The 17,163-nt window shown below is 43.7% G+C and overlaps 1 protein-coding gene across 5 annotated transcripts in view; it reads right to left on the reverse strand.

Moving 5' to 3' along the window:
• adap2 (ArfGAP with dual PH domains 2) overlaps positions 1-17,163 on the reverse strand; it is a 38,684-nt gene that overhangs the window by 6,721 nt on the left and 14,800 nt on the right. For 4 of the 5 annotated variants that reach the window (XM_068058548.1, XM_068058547.1, XM_068058551.1 and 1 more), the window contains exons 6-9: positions 9,409-9,555; positions 6,057-6,140; positions 4,058-4,120; positions 2,196-2,273 (exon numbers count right to left, since the gene is read on the reverse strand). In XM_068058548.1, coding sequence (XP_067914649.1) covers positions 2,196-2,273; positions 4,058-4,120; positions 6,057-6,140; positions 9,409-9,555 — 372 coding nt within the window. The remainder of the gene's footprint in view (positions 1-2,195; positions 2,274-4,057; positions 4,121-6,056; positions 6,141-9,408; positions 9,556-17,163) is intronic. The other variant, XM_068058549.1, reaches the window with a different exon arrangement.

The following is a 17,163-nucleotide window of genomic DNA, read 5'->3' on the forward strand; positions in this document are numbered from 1 at the left end:
CTTCTCAGCTTGATGACTTTTCATCAGAAGTGGAAAAAGTTAGAGATGTAACAGGTATTAAACAAGGCAGGAAAGTTGGGGGGGGGGGGGGGGGGGAGAGATCAAAAGGGAAGGTTTGTGATAGGGTGGTAATCAGGAGAGAGCAAATAACTCTATGACAAAAGGGATGATGGTATAAGGCAATAGGGAATGTTAATGGCACAAGTAAATAAACAAAAGATGGGTCTAGAGGAGGTGTAAATGGTAAAGTGAGAACCATTACCAACAGCTGGCGTCAAAAAACAAAGCAAAAAACCCCAGAAAAACAGAAAGCAAAAAGATATTATCTGAAATCATTGAACTCAATGTTGAGTCCACATGGCAGTAAAGTGCCTAATTGAAAGATGAGGTGCTGTTCTTAAGCTTCCGTGGGGGTAGAGAATTAAAATGACAGGCGACAGGAAGCACGGGGTCACTTTTGTGGACTGAATGGAGGTGTTCAGCAAAGTGATAACTCAACCAGCGTTTGGTCTCCCTGTTGAGAAGAAACCGTGTTGTGAGCAGTGAATACAGTATACCAAATGGAAGAAGTATAAGTAAATTGCTGTTTCACCTGGAAGGAGTGTTTGGGGCCCTGGTCAGTGTTAAGGGAGGAGGTAAAAGTGCTACATTCCCTCCGCTTATATGGAAATGTACTGTAGGAAAGGGGAAGGGATGTTGGAGCTGATGGAGGAGTGGACCAGGGTATCACAGAAGGAACAGTCCCTTCAGAATGCTGAAAGGGAGGGGAAGATGTGTTTGGTGGTGAATCATGCTGGTGGCAGAAATGGCAAAGGATGATCTGTTGAATACAGAGGCTGGTGGGTTGGATGGTGAGGACAGGGGAAACTCTATCATGGTTCTGGGAGGGAAAGGAAGGGGTGAGAGCAGGAGTGTGGGCAATAGAATGGACATAATCGAAGGCCCTGTCAACCATGGTTGGGGGGAACCCTCAGTTGAGGAAGAAGACAAATCAGAAGCTTTGGTCTGGAAGGTTGCATCATCAGAACAGATGCATGGAGACAGAGAAACTGGGAATAGAGTCCTTACAATAAACAGGGTTTGAGGAAGTCTATTTGATATAGCTGTGGGAATCGGTGGGCTTATAGTGAATATTGGTTGATAGCCTATTCCCAAAAATGGAGACAGAGAAGTTGAGGAAGGGAAGGGAAGGGAAGAGTCCAAGATGGACCATACGAAGGAGAGTGAGGGAGAAGGAGAGGAAGCAAAGTCAATGAAATTTTCCAGTTCAGGGTGAGAGCAGGAAATGGCACTGATACAGTCATCAATGTACCGGAAAAAGGGGTGAGCGAGGGGGGTCCTGAGTAGGTCTGGAACAAGGAATGTTCCACATATCCCACAAAAAGGCATGCGAGTACCCATAGCAACACCTTGTATTTGGAGAAAGTGAGTGGAGTTAAAGGAGAAGTTTTTCAATGTGAGAACAAGTTCAGCCAGGCAGAGGAAGGTGGTGGTGGACATAAAATGGTTGGGCCTCCGTTCAAGGAAGAAACAGAGAACATTTGGCAGACCATCCTGGTGGGGGATGGAAGTGTAGAGGGATTGGACGTCAGTGATGAAAGGAGATCGTTAGGGTCAGGAAACTGGAAACTTTTAAAGTGGCGGAGGGCATCGGACGAGTCATGGATGTGGGTAGGAAGAGGCTGGACAAGGAGAGAAAAAATAGAGTTGAGATTGGAAGAAATCAGTTCTGTAGGGCAGACACAGGCTGAAACAATATCTGGTCTGGGCTTGACGAGTTAGTTAATAATTCACTGTCCAGCCTCATACTGAAAAATAAATTCTGTTGCTTGAGGTACTACTGGGCTGTCCTGCAAGAGCTAAAGTTTCCAGGAGAGGGGTGAAAATTGCAATAAGAAAAATGCAGTTAGATTACCAGTAAAATATTAAAATGTCACATTGAGCCAACTCCTCCCAGCAGACCATGAGTAACTTAGGTTCTCACCAACTCATCTGGAGAGCAAAGGGATGGATAATCACAGGCGAAAGTTGAGAGAAACATTCCCTGAGTCCCATTGTGCTAAACTCAGAGATGAATCTGACAATAGTGACTGTTCCCCATTACCCTGCATGCTATGTTGATCCCTGGGTGTGTTACTATCCTTGTCATGCTGCTGTTATCTGTCTGTGTACTGTGCAGGTACTCTATCACTCACCAGTGGTTCCTTAAAGTACAGCAGTTTGCGATTCTGATTATCCAGCGTGAACCATCGCTTTTTAAAAGATTCCTTTTGCTACAGGAGAGAATCACTGTTAGTTTATTTACAGAATATAACATTCATTTTTTGTCCCTTCAGACACTTGGACATTTCACATGTATATTTAATTTTCTATTTGCTTTTTTCTATATTTCCTGTGATTATATACTGAGTTACATAAAATTACATAAAATCTACAGCAAAGAAGCAGGCCATTCAGCCCAACAAGTCCATACTGGTGTTTCTGCTTCATACGAGCCTCTCCCACCTTACTTCATCTGACCCTATCAGTGCATCCTCCTACTCCTTTCTCCCTCAAGTAATTATCTAGTTTCCCATAAATGCATCTATGCTATTTGCCTTAATTACTTCTTGTTCCACATTCCCAAAGAAGATTCTCCTGAATTCCCTATTGGATTTATGAGTGATTATTATATTTATAGCCCCTCATTTTGGACTCCCCCACAAGTGGGAACAACTTCCCTATGTCAACCCTATCAAACCCTTTCATAATTTTAAAGACCTTTATCAGGTCAACCCTCAGCTTTCATTTCATTTCATTTAGAAAAAGTCACCAAGTCTGTGCCGACCATCAACCACCCATTTATACTAATCCTACATTAATCCCATATTCCTACCACATCCCCTCAATTCCCCTACTTACACTAGGGGCAATTTACAATGGCCAATTTACCTATCAACCTGCAAGTCTTTGGCTATGGGAGGAAACCGGAGCACCCGGCGGAAACCCACGGCGGAGAACTTGCAAACTCCGCACAGGCAGTACCCAGAATCAAACCCGGGTCACTGGAGCTGTGAGGCTGCGGTGCTAACCACTGCGCCACTCTGCCGCCCCTTTTTTTTAGAGAAAAGATCCCTAGCCTGTTCTTCCTTTTACTTATAGCTATAACATTCTCAATTCTGGTAACATGCCTGTAAATCTTTTTGCACCTTCTCCAATGTCTCTAAATACTTCTTAAAATATGGAGTCCAGAATTGTGCATCTAACCAAGTTTAACATAACTTCTCTGCTTTTCAATTCTGTACGTCTAGAAATGAACCCCCAATGCTCTGTTTGTCTTTTATATAGCCCGATTAACCTGCATTGCTACTCTTACTAATTTGTAAACATGTAGCCCTAAACTAGAGATAGAGGGACCCCTGATGGGAGCAAGCTTGGTATCAGTTATTCTCCAGGGTATCCTCTTCTATTGAATGTTATATCCAGAGAGAATGTTCTGGAGAGTCTGAAGTAGAAGCAGCTATTGCGTTACCACACCAGCTTAAGTGTTTATCATCCTGTGCTCTGTAACTATGGCTCTGGAAATATCTCTCAGTACAGGGCATGGAGAGGTGCCCAAGGAGCCTTAGGCCAACTTCCTGAAAGTGTTCACTCTCTTTGTTACCAACTGAATTTGGACAAGTCCCATATTGAGGAAGATATAACGGAAGGTTCAAGCTTTTATTGGAAGTGTTGTCTGTCACTCTTAACTATATGCAAATTTCTGTGTCACAGTTTAAAAGAAAGTATTAAAAAAAAATCATTTTCAAAGTACCAAGAAATCCCCCGGAAAGAGAATTTAAACTCCAATTGACCGCACTCTATGTTTACTTAACAGCGGTTAGACTTTTTTAACCTTAAAGAAACACATCTTTGCCCTAACAGCAGAACAATGCATTGTACAGTATGTGATATAATGTTCCTGAGGGTTAGAGAGTGTATGTCATCCATTTTACCAAGGGAAACCCCATGAGAGATATACAAATTCTGTATTAAACCCATCAAATTTATTCTGTAGGTTAGTGCACAGTGTACATACCGTGGGGCCGGTTTTCTCCATGTATCCCTCCTTTGTGTAATTCCGTGTTAATTTTGGTATGAGCTGAGGAAATACATGACACATGCATCAGTTCAGCAGACAGACAGCTTCTCAGACAATGAAACAATGGTAAAATATTCAACCTGCCTCTCAAGATAGTTACCTTCAGCCCATCTGAATTCATCCATCCAGAGAGATCCGAATAACACCCCCCACTCCCAAAAGAATCCTTGAGTTGCTAACACCTGCTACCCTTCCTTCCTCTATAGGATGATTTCACCTTTTAAAACCACTATTATTAGAATATGGCTATTCTAATTAGCTCTAGGGTAACGTTATCACCTCTCTCAGCTTATTATAGCAAACATAACTACAAAACAATCCGTCTGTGAGACCCTCTCCAGACCCTACCAACTGTACAATATTAAACATGCAAGACCACAAAGAACAAAGAAAAGAACAAAGAACAAAGATAATTACAGCACAGGAACAGGCCCTTCGGCCCTCCAAGCCTGCGCCGATCCAGATCCTCTCTCTAAACATGTCGCCTATTTTCTAAGCTTCTGTATCTCTTTTCTTCCTGCCCATTCATGTATCTGTCCAGATACATCTTAAAAGATTCCATCGTGCCCGCATCTACCACCTCCGCTGGCAATGCGTTCCAGGTGCCCACCACCCTCTGCGTAAAGAACTTTCCACGCATATCCCCCCTAAACTTTTCCCCTTTCACTTTGAACTCGTGTCCTCTAGTAATTGAAACCCCCACTCTGGGAAAAAGCTTCTTGCTATCCACCCTGTCTATACCTCTCATGATTTTGTACACCTCAATCAGGTCCCCCCTCAACCTCCGTCTTTCTAATGAAAATAATCCTAATCTACTCAACCTCTCGTGTGTGTGTGGGTGTGTGTCTGTGAATGTATTTGAGTGTGTGCGTATGTGTATTTGAGCACATACATGTTTATATTTGTTTAGAGATACAGCACTGAAACAGGCCCTTCGGCCCACCGAGTCTGTGCCGACCAACAACCACCCATTTTATACTAATCCTACACTAATCCCATATTCCTACCACATCCCCACCTGTCCCTATATTTCCCTACCACCCACCTATACTAGGGGCAATTTATAATGGCCAATTTACCTATCAACCTGCAAGTCTTTTGGCTTGTGGGAGGAAACCGGAGCACCCGGAGAAAACCCACGCAGACACAGTATGTGTGTGCATGTATTTGTGTGTCTTTGTGTATGTGCGTCTGTGTGTCCATGCATGTATGTGCATGTCCATGCATGCATGTGTTTGTGTCCATGTGTGCACGTGTGTGTCTGTGTATTTGTGAGTGTGTATATATTGAACGGGACTCCTCAGATGGAGACATGTCTTCCTTTCCCCTCCTCCTGCACCCCCCCCCCCCCCCCCTCCCCGCCGCCCCGGTCACACTCTTCACCAAGAAGAGTTAATGGGGAAGAAGGGAATTGTCCTATGGGGAGATAGTGAGTAGACTCGGTCTATATTCCCTAGAATTTAGAAGAATGAAAGATGATTTCATTGAAACATATAAAATTCTTCAGGGATTTGACAGGGTAGATGCTGAGAAAATGTTGCCCCTGGTTGGAGGGTCTAGAACACGGAGTCTCAGAATAAGAAGTCGGCCACTTAAAGCTGAGATGATGAGAAATTTCTTCACTCAAAGAGGTTGTGATTCTTTGGAATTCTCTACCCCAGAGGGCTGTGAATGTTCAGTCATTGAGTATATTCAAGACTGAGATTGATCGACTTTTGGGTACTAAAGGAATCAAGGGATATGGGGATAGTGCAGGAAGGTGGCATTGAGGTAGAAGATCAGCCATGATCTTGTTAACTGGCAGAGCAGGCCCGAAGGGCCAAGTGGCCGACTGCAGTTCTTATTTCTTATGTTATGTCTTGTGTGTGTCTCTGTATTGTGTGTATATTTTTTGTCTATAGATATTAGACAATGCAAATACAAACTACGAACTCACCTCTGTGTCGCTGGCTGTGGGGAACGCAGCTTTAAGGTATTGGAAACGAGCCGCCCTGATTGCATTGAACCAATCCACGATGTCCTAGAGAAAACAGGCATTATCAGAACAGGGAGCAAGTCAGTCAGGACATAGCGAGAGTGAGAGAGAGGCAGTCAGTATTGGCAGAGAGAGAGAGAGTCAGTATCGGCACAGAGAGAGTCAGTATCGGCACAGAGAGAGAGAGAGAGTCAGTATCGGCACAGAGAGAGTCAGTATCGGCACAGAGAGAGAGAGAGAGTCAGTATTGGCACACAGAGAGAGAGAGAGAGAGTCAGTATTGCCACAGAGAGAGAGAGAGTCAGTATCGGCACGGAGAGAGTCAGTATCGGCACAGAGAGAGAGAGAGAGTCAGTATTGGCACACAGAGAGAGAGAGAGAGAGTCAGTATTGCCACAGAGAGAGAGAGAGTCAGTATCGGCACAGAGAGAGAGAGAGAGTCAGTATCGGCACGGAGAGAGAGTCAGTATCGGCACAGAGAGAGAGAGAGAGAGTCAGTATCGGCACAGAGAGAGAGAGAGAGTCAGTATTGGCACACAGAGAGAGAGAGAGAGTCAGTATTGCCACAGAGAGAGAGAGAGAGTCAGTATTGGCACACAGAGAGAGAGAGTCAGTATTGCCACAGAGAGAGAGAGAGTCAGTATCGGCACGGAGAGAGAGTCAGTATCGGCACACAGAGAGAGAGAGAGTCAGTATCGGCACAGAGAGAGAGAGAGAGAGAGTCAGTATTGCCACAGAGAGAGAGAGAGAGTCAGTATCGGCACACAGAGAGAGAGAGAGTCAGTATTGGCACACAGAGAGAGAGAGAGAGTCAGTATTGCCACAGAGAGAGAGAGAGTCAGTATCGGCACGGAGAGAGAGTCAGTATCGGCACAGAGAGAGAGAGAGAGAGTCAGTATCGGCACAGAGAGAGAGAGAGAGTCAGTATCGGCACAGAGAGAGAGAGAGTCAGTATCGGCACGGAGAGAGAGTCAGTATCGGCAGAGAGAGAGAGGTCAGTATCGGCATGGAGAGAGAGTCAGTATCGGTAGAGAGAGAGAGAGTCAGTATCGGCAGAGAGAGAGAGTCAGTATCGGCACAGAGAGAGTCAGTATCGGCAGAGAGAGAGAGAGAGGTCAGTATCGGCATGGAGAGAGAGTCAGTATCGGTAGAGAGAGAGAGAGTCAGTATCGGCAGAGAGAGAGAGTCAGTATCGGCACAGAGAGAGTCAGTATCGGCAGAGAGAGAGAGAGAGGTCAGTATCGGCATGGAGAGAGAGTCAGTATCGGCAGAGAGAGAGAGTCAGTATCAGCAGTGAGAGAGAGAGTCAGTATCGCCACAGAGAGAGAGAGAGAGGGAGTCAGTATCGCCACAGTGAGAGAGAGGGAGTCAGTAGCGGCACAGAGAGGGAGAGAGAGGGTTTCAATATCGGCACAGTGAGAGAGAGGGAGAGAGTATCGGCACAGAGAGAGAGAGAGGGAGTTAGTATCGCCACAGTGAGAGAGAGAGAGTCAGTAGCGGCACAGAGAGGGAGAGAGAGGGTTTCAATATCGGCACAGTGAGAGAGAGGGAGTTAGTATCGCCACAGTGAGAGAGAGAGAGTCAGTAGCGGCACAGAGAGGGAGAGAGAGTCAGTAGCGGCACAGAGAGGGAGAGAGAGGGTTTCAGTATCAGCACAGTGAGAGAGAGGGAGAGAGTATTGGCACAAAGAGAGAGAGAGAGAGTCAATATCAGCACGAAGAGAGAGTCAGTATCAGCAGTGAGAGAGAGAGTCAGTATCGGCACAGAGAGAGAGAGAGAGGGAGTTAGTATCGCCACAGTGAGAGAGAGAGAGTCAGTAGCGGCACAGAGAGGGAGAGAGAGGGTTTCAGTATCAGCACAGTGAGAGAGAGGGAGAGAGTATTGGCACAAAGAGAGAGAGAGAGAGTTAGCATCGGGACATAGAGTCTGTTTTGAGGAATGTGTAACGTCTACAGACCTGTTAACCTGATGTCAGTAGTAGGGAAAATGCTACAATGTTATAACTGAACACTTAGAAAGTAATGGTAGGATTGGGCAAAGTCAACACGGATTTATGAAAGGGAAATCATGTTTGACAAACCTGTTAGAGTTTTTTGAGGATGTATCTTGCAGAATAGATAAGAGGGAACCAGTGGATGTGGTATATTTGGATTTTCAAAAGACTTTTGATAAGGTCCCACACAAGAGGTTAGTAAGCAAAATTAGAGCACATGGGATTGGGGGTAATATACTGGCATGGATAGAGAATTGGTTAATGGACAGAAAACAGGCAGAATAAACACGTTCGTTCTCAGGATGGCAGGCTGTGACTAGTGGGGTACAGCGAGGATCAGTGCTTGGGCACCAATCTATATCAATGATTTGGATGTGGGGACCCAGTGTAATATTTCCATGTTTGCTGATGAGGCAAAACTAAGTGAGGAGAATGCAAAGAGGCTTCAAGGGGATTTAGACAGGCTAAGCGAGTGGGCAAGAACATGACAGATGGGATATGATGTGGAAAAATGGGAAGCTATCCACTTTGGTAGGAAAAACAGAAATGCAGAGTATTTCTGAAATGGTGAAAGATTGGGAAGTGTTGATGTTCAAAGGGACCTGGGTGTCCTTATTCATGAGTCACTGAAAGCTAACATGCAGGTGCAGTAAGCAATTAGGAAGGCAAAGGTTATGTTGGCCTTTATTACAACAGGATTTAAGTACAGGAGTAAAGAAGTCTTACTGGAGTTGTATAGAGCCTTGGTGAGACCGCACCTGGTGTATTATGTAGAGTTTTGGTCTCCTTACCTAGCAAAGGATTTACTTGCCATAAAGGGAGTGCCACGAAGGTTCCTGGGATGCCGGCAGAGATTGAGGAGACTGGGCCTGTATTCTCTAGCGTTTAGAAGAATGAGGTGATTTCATTGAAACATACAAAATTCTTACAGGGTGTGACAGGGTTGATGCAGGAAGGATGTTTCCCCTGGCTAGGGGCTCTAGAAATAGAGGACACAGTCTCAGAATAAGAAATAAGCCACTTAGGACTGAGATGAGGAGGAGTTTCTTCACTCAGAGGGTTGTGAATCTTTGGAATTCTCCACCCCAGAGGGCTGTGGAGGCTCAATTATTGAGTATATTCAAGACAGAGATCAATAGATTTCTAGATAGTAAAGATATCAAGGGATATGGAGATCGTGCAGGAAAATGGCATTGAGGTAGATCAGCCATGATCTGGTTGAATGGTGGAGCAGGATCGAGGGGCCGAATGGCCTACTACTCCTATTTCCTATGTTCCGAATGGCCTGTGACCATATGGATTGGTCACACTTTCCGTTACCTTTCCATTTTTGTGGTACACAAACATACTCCTGGTGCGCCCATCTTTCAGATAAGTGATCTGCAGCCCGTTTGGATTCCTAATCTTCTCGGGCTGGAATGTAGCATTGAGATCTGACACCTGAATGACTCCCTTTGGCTCTTTGTCCTGTTTAAGCAGAAATTCTCTCATTAGTAACCTTGAACAACCTCCGTCTGTTTGCTCTTCCACTCTTTTCCCACTCGCTTCCAAAATCAGAGCTTTTCTTGTTCTCGGTCAATTTCTCCAGTATATCTGAGATCCTGGTCAACTGTTTTAATACTGGAAAGTAGCCAGAAATATCCTGAGGAAGTCAACCCAGGACTGAATGGTACCGAGCAAGGGAGAGCTGTACAGCCATGGAATGTTACCTTTTATTTTTATATTATCTCTATTTTATATATATGTTTATATAAAATTAACATAATTTCTCAATCTTCTGCTATTCTGTGTTCCTTCCTGAAGTGGGACCAGTAGGGCAACATTAGGAGATTATTTAACATTAGGATATGTTAACAGTCTCAGAAGGAAAATGGAAGCACTGTAGTTCTGGGGAACTAGGGCATAATGGGATACATGGCAATGGTCATGGGAAGCTGTACAACCCAGAAGTCTAATTGCCTTTGCATCTGTGTAATCATGCTGGCCTTGAGATAAGAATGCGACTGCAAGAGGCACAGGGTGCAATAGACTATGAAACAGCAAGCCTCAAGGATGGGGAGGCAATGACACGGGAATGATTAGTGAGACAATACAATCCAGTTTATTGATCAAGCTGCAGCTTTGGAACGTGTCGGAGTAGTGTGGACAAATGAGTAATGGTGATTGTGTTCTATAAATGTGAGTTTTAAATTTGATTTTGTTGAGAAACTGTTTGGCTGACCAGAGAGTTACTCCCATGCACGGTGCTCGAAATAAACCTTCATTTATTTTAATCCCATGGTCTCGAGACAATTTATTTTTTCCACAACAATTTGGCATAGTCGGCAGGATCCTCAAGGCTCAGCCGCGGTGCCTGGTCAAATGTTGGCCTCAGAGAGCGGGTGAGTACATTTACTTTACCACCCACCAGATAGGGAGGTTGGCGTTCGGGATGGGAAGCTGGCAGGCCAATTTGAGGATCCGAACCAAAGGGCGGCCCACAGGTGGAGTAACTAAAGGCAGCGCAGTGCCAGGATCGCGGTTCCTTGGGTAAACGAGGAGGTAATATCATTCTCAGGGTTAACTAGGCGAAGTAAGAACGATTGGAGAGGAAAGGAGAGGTCTGGTTCCCACGTAGGAATGATCGTAGGGTAGCGAGAGATCCGTACCCACACAAATAGTAACAATGATCAGACTATAAAACATCAGCCATGGCAAATAAGGATTCAGAGTGGGGACCTGAAGGGTCACTCGCCAAATTTTTGGCAGCCAAAAACAAGAAGAACTTTAGATAAAATGACCAGGAAGATTGGGATCCCTCGAGGACCCCAGGTAAGTATAAAGAGTGGTGGAAAGAACAGATAAAAGAGAATAATTATATTACGCAAGTGCTATTTTACCATGTGTCAGTCTGGAAAGTCTGAATTAGTTCGGCCAACTCAGGAAAAGAGACAGGTTACAAGTGTTAGAAGGGCAAGAGCCAGAGTGGGAAAGTGAGCGGTATCAGGCTGAGGTAAGAGGGACAACTTAAACAAGATGCTTTAGTGAAATTTAAAAGTGGGTAAAAACAAGTTACTGTGTCTTTGTTCGAGTCTGTATGAATGTTGGAAGCTTCCACGGCTTTATGTCCTTGTCTGTGTAGCTTGTGTGCTGTAGAGCTGACAGTTGTTAACCCTTTGTTATTTGGCTTTAATGTTGAAAGTATGAGTCTGTCACTTGTTCTCTTGTTCTACTCTTGCACATGTATATTTCTGTGGGAACCTTGAGTCATGTTTTGGGTGTGAACTAGTTGAACCTGTGTGTGTTCCTTGGGTTTGGGACTGGGAATTTAATGCAGATTTTTGGTACTTTTAATTCATAACCCATTACAGGAATCAATATTTCTAAGTTGTATGGAATTAAGGAAGTATGAATGTGATTGGTGAGTGTGTTCATTTCAATTTAAGATTGTGCACCCAGAAATGGGATATAAAAGCTGAATTATATTTTAAATTAAAAATGGTGGTGCAGTGTTTTCATTTTTATTTTAAAAGTTGGTTTTGCAACTGTGAAAAGGCAATGAACAATTTTGTTAGAGATAAGCTTCAGCCTTGAAGGTCTGAAGCTGTCTGGCAGAAATCCAATTTGAAGTTTCAAATACTGTTTTAATTGGTCCAAAGTTTAAACTCTGCACCTGCTTTTTTTAACAGTTTAAATTAAAGACATGTCTTATTGACTGTTTTTAAGTAGCAACTGTCAGGAATTGGATATTGGTTTAAGGGGGAGAAGGATAAATAAAGAAGATATGGGAATGATTTTGTCTGTTTAAAGTTTGTGTAAGAAGTTGGTGTTAAATCTTTTGTTTTAAGAATGTTAAATAACTTTTTCCTTTAGTTCTTGGTTTTATTATAGTCATTTGAAAAGGTGCCTGAAGAAAGAACAAGAAAAAAAGACATAATTTACCTTTTCTTTAAAGAGCACGTGCTATTCTGTTCTATGTGTAGTTAATAAGCATTGGTTTGAATTAAATTTAAATTATTAAGGTTAACTGACCTGTTAAGTTGGGAAAATTGGAATTTGATGAGTGACCTTCCCGATATAAGGCTCGCTTATATATAACACTGGCAGTTTTGACTTTTAAATGTTTAGTGCTGTGAATTGGAATTTGAAATCATCTCTGTTGTATTTTTTTTAAATCCTTGAGTTAGGAACCTCTTACAAATTGTTAAAAGTTTGGAAACAATTGAAGTTTAATCTAAAATGCTGTCTTCCCTAATAGAAATATTTTGAAGTTTAAGGGTAAAATAAAATTTAGACAAATTTAAAAAAAAACACTCTAGGTGGTTTCTACGAATATAGAGAAATGTTTCTTTTGGGAAGAACTCAATGGAACATTAACAAAACATGTCAACTCAGCAACACTGTTATTTGAATTTAGAATAACTTTGAGATGCAAAAAGTCCAGTGTAATTTAGCAAGTTACCTTTAAGAAACTAAAATGTCATCTAAGAGTGGGTGCATGGTGCATAGCAGTCATGAGGAAAGATAAATGATTTAAGAAGGTCAGCAGTAAATAATTTGGGGTTGTTTTATCATTTTAGGGAACTGTCCTGAACAGACATAGACAGGAGTCAGTGAAGGGTTAGGAGGAATTAAGTTGGAAGCACCACAGTAAATTAAAATGCTGTTGGAAAAGATAAAAATGGAAGAAAACTTGTGTGTGCATAAGTTTCTGTTTATGTATTATATTAGTGTCCTGTGATTTCCTTGTCTGTCTGTGTCACTGAACTAATGGCTTATTAACCTTCAGTGGCCTGGTCCTGCATGATGTTTTAAAATGTTGATAGCTGTATAAAATGGATGGGAAGATGTTAAAGTACACGCTTTGTTTTGGCAAAGGAAAAGAGAGAAGGGTTCCTTTAAGGGGGACAATAGGTAATGTTACTCAGCACTGTCAATTCGATTGTTCCTGTGGGTGAAAATCTCGAAGACCACCCTTTCCCTCCCCCCATGCCTGTGAGAGGCCGCTGTTTGAAGTTTGGCAGATTTAAATGAAGGACCAAGACCACTGATGCACTTTATTTCCTTTGTTTTCTTTCTTTCATCTTAAGTTGTTAAGTTGAATGAGTGTTGCAGAAATTGTGTGGATAATGTATGTGTGTAAGTTTTAATATGCTTTCTTCCCTAAAGGCTGGTTGCACAAAAGGGGTGTCAGCACTTTTAGAAAAGGAATTGCACAATGAGGACTATGAGTTGGATCAAAAAGGTGTAAACAAACTAAATGTTTAAGTTATAAGATTTGAATTGAGATTTATGGCCAAGAATCGCAACCCGACTGTATTTTGATTAACGTGGGAATTTTAATCCAGATATAAATTCACTCTTGAGAATAGGGTAATTTTTAATGTTGGATTCTGGTAATTGGGAAATTTCTCATCTGTCTGAAAAGTATGTGCTTGGACTATTCCATAGCTCACGGTTTGTTCTGTCTTCATAGGTAAAGAGGTGGTGACATCATCATTAGTCCATCTGAGAACATTCGCCCCACCCCTTTCAGACTAGCAGAAAGTTAACCCTTTCTGCTAGCAGTTTAAGCTGACCATAAAACTTTCAAAATTTATTACAAGATTGCTGACAACTTCAGGAATTTGATCAGACATCTACAATGAATTGAAGATGATGAATTAAATGAATTTGAGTTGGTATTCTAACCTGAAACTTAAAGAGATTCTAGGAAACAATAAAACCACACACACTGTCTTGGTGGCTTCTGTTTGGACAACAGTAAATATGAAAACAACATCATTGTGTGTCAGCTCAGAGGTTTGGTACAGGTATATCCTAAACAGACAGATTGAAAAGGAAAAGTCTTAGTGATGGGATTGGTATTTTATTTTCCAGGAATGCTGCAGGGTGACACCACTCCCAAAGGTCTCAAGTCAAACTACATGACTCACATTCTGTTTCTGCCAACAGGAGGGACAGCAGCAGATCCCTTAATTATTTTGTTTCAGGTAAACTAGAGCAATGGCAGACCGATCACCCTCCTGGTAACCATGGCAATCTGGGAGGTGCCCACCGTAAGTATCAACAGAACCACTTGCTTGCATCCAGGATAATACGCATAACTACCGAAAGGAGGGAGCACCTCGAGGGCGTCCAACAACAGACTGAACATCACGGCGGGATGGACTAGTCTGCCTCCATTTGTTTGAGAATTCAAAGGGAAGGGCCTGTGACATGTTGGCAGAGGACTTGGTAGATAATGTTGTTTCAGATATTGAAGATATATGATTTGGTATGGGCCCCCGACACATACAGGAGGCTGTGAAAAGATTAGACCTTATTAATTTGCAGGAGGAAAGACAGGAACTGGTAGTTACATGACTTATAATGGCGGTGTGGGGGGGGGTGGTGGGGGGTCGGTGGGGAGAGTGGAGAATACAATCAAGTTCCTGATGATTATACCTCAAGAACACGCCAATGGAATCTATTCAGGGGGATACAAATTCATATCCCTGGCAGTGGTGAGGGACGAGCTAGTGTGTCAGGTGGGATCACAGGGGTTTTTTTTATTTGTTCATGAGACGTGGGCAGCGCTGGCCAGGCCAGTATTTATTGCCCATCCCTAATTGCCCTTGAGAAGGTGGTGGTGAGCTGCCTTCTTGAACCGCTGCAGTCCATGTGGAGTAGGTACACCCACAGTGCTGTTAGGAAGGGAGTTCCAGGATTTTGACCCAAAGACAGTGAAGGAACGACGATATAGTTCCAAGTCAGGATGGTGTGTGATTTGGAGGGGAACATGCAGGTGGTGGTGTTACCATGCATCTGCTGCCCTTGTCCTTTTAGTTGGTAGAGGTCACAGGTTTGGAAGGTGCTGTCTAGGAGCCTTGGTGCATTGCTGCAGTGCATCTTGTAGACGGTACACACTGCTGCCACTGTGCGCGGTAGTGGAGGGAGTGAATGTTTGTGGATGGGGTGCCAATCAAGCGGGCTGCTTTGTCCTGGATGGTGTCGAGCTTCTTGAGTGTTGTTGGAGCTGCACCCATCCAGGCAAGTGGAGAGTATTCCATCAGACTCCTGACTTGTGCCTTGTAGATGGTGGACAGGCTTTGGGGGGTCAGGAGGTGAGTTACTCGCTGCAGGATTCCTAGCCTCTGACCTGCTCTTGTAGCCACAGTATTTATATGGCTACTCCAGTTCAGTTTCTGGTCAATGGTAGCCCCTAGGATGTTGATAGTGGGGGATTCAGTGATGGTAATGCCATTGAATGTCAAGGGGAGATGGTTAATTGTCTCTTGTTGGAGATGGTCATTGCCTGGCACTTGAGTGGCATGAATGTAACTTGCCACTTATCAGCCCAAGCCTGGATATTGTCCAGGTCTTGCTGCATTTCTACACGGACTGCTTCAGTATTTGAGGAGTCGTGAATGGTGCTGAACTTTGTGCAATCATCAGCGAACATCCCTACCTCTGAGCTTATGATTGAAGGAAGGTCATTGATGAAGCAGCTGAAGATGGTTGGGCCTAGGACACTACCCTGAGGAACTCCCGCAGTGATGTCCTGGAGCTGAAATGATTGACCTCCAACAACCACAACCATCTTCCTTTGCGCTAGGTATGACTCCAACTGTATATAGCTACAGGTTTAAATGGTACTCTTTTGATGACGACACGGGAATGTTGTACTGAGTTGCAGCATTACATCAGCTGCTCTTGCAATACTCTGAGACGCATCAGTAATGATTCTGCCATAGTGGTATTGGTCGGCCCTCTTGAGAAAGCCTTTAAGGCATTGCAATCCTCCCCTACTCAGTAGTGCTTTTTAAAGGACTGGACAAGGTTCTTATACAAAGGATTGGAGTGTGAAAATAACTACACTTTCTGCTTACGGATCACTGACTCCTTTATGGTGGGGGATTTCCACCTTGCGGGCGGGCTGTCACCGGGTATGTATTCAGCCCCAGGTGGGGTGGTTTGTTAGACATTGACAATGCCCCGGAAAGAATAGCCCGGGAAGCGGTGCAAAGGGCCCTAGCCACCACAAAGAGGTTTATGGAGCAAAGTTATCAAGCAATCACGAGGGGTAGGGTACAGGTGAACCTAGCCAAAGGAGTGGCTAGGAAGTTGGAGGACTCGACCAGCAATAGGGCCAAGATGGCAAGAATGCAGTATAACTGGTGGGAAGTGGGAAGGATCGCTGCAGCCGTTGCATCCATTGTGGTCCTGTTAGTCTCTGTATTTGTTGCTACAAAAAGCTGATGATATCCCAAGCGGTGCAGATGGTAATGTTGGTCAACAAAGAGTACACCCCGGTAACCCCCTGCACTCGGATCCCCTCTCCCAAGAAATATGAAACGTGTGAATATTTATGAAGATTACTCTATATAATGGGATAGAGGTTCCAGGCCCAGCCAAGGTCAATAGGACTTTGGTGAAGCCGTAGGAGAACAGTAGACAAGGAGATCCGAAGCCTACTGAACTCCAGTAGGATCCCTGGAACAATCGGTGAGTGGAGGATGTAGGGAATGCCCCGCCTGAGTCAGGTGGTCCACCTAACCAGGGATCCAAAAGGAGGGACTGAAGTGGGACCAGTAGGCCAACATTAGTGGATTATTTAACATTAGGATATGTTAACAGTCTCAGAAGGAAAATGGAAGCACTGTGGTTGTGGGGAACTAGGGCATGATGGGATGCATGGCAATGGTCATGGGAAGCTGTACAACCTAGAAGTCTAATTGCCTTCGCATCTGTGTAATCATGCTGGCCTTGAGATAAAAATGCGACTGCAGGAGGCACAGGGTGCAATAGACTATGAAACAGCAAGCCTCAAGGATGGGGAGGCAATGACACGGGAATGATTAGTGAGACAATACAATCCAGTTTATTGATCAAGCTGCAGCTTTGGAACGTGTCGGAGTAGTGTGGACAAATGGGTAATGGTGATTGTGTTCTATAAATGTGAGTTTTAAATTGATTTTGTTGAGAAACTGTTTGGCTGACCAGAGAGTTTCTCCCATGCACGGTGCTTGAAATAAACATTTATTTACTTTAATCCTGCGGAAACAAGACAATTTATTTTCTCCACAACACTTCCTCCCTGGATTTTGTGTCTGT

Source organism: Heterodontus francisci, chromosome 26, assembly GCF_036365525.1.
Source record: "Heterodontus francisci isolate sHetFra1 chromosome 26, sHetFra1.hap1, whole genome shotgun sequence".
Classification (NCBI taxonomy): domain Eukaryota; kingdom Metazoa; phylum Chordata; class Chondrichthyes; order Heterodontiformes; family Heterodontidae; genus Heterodontus; species Heterodontus francisci.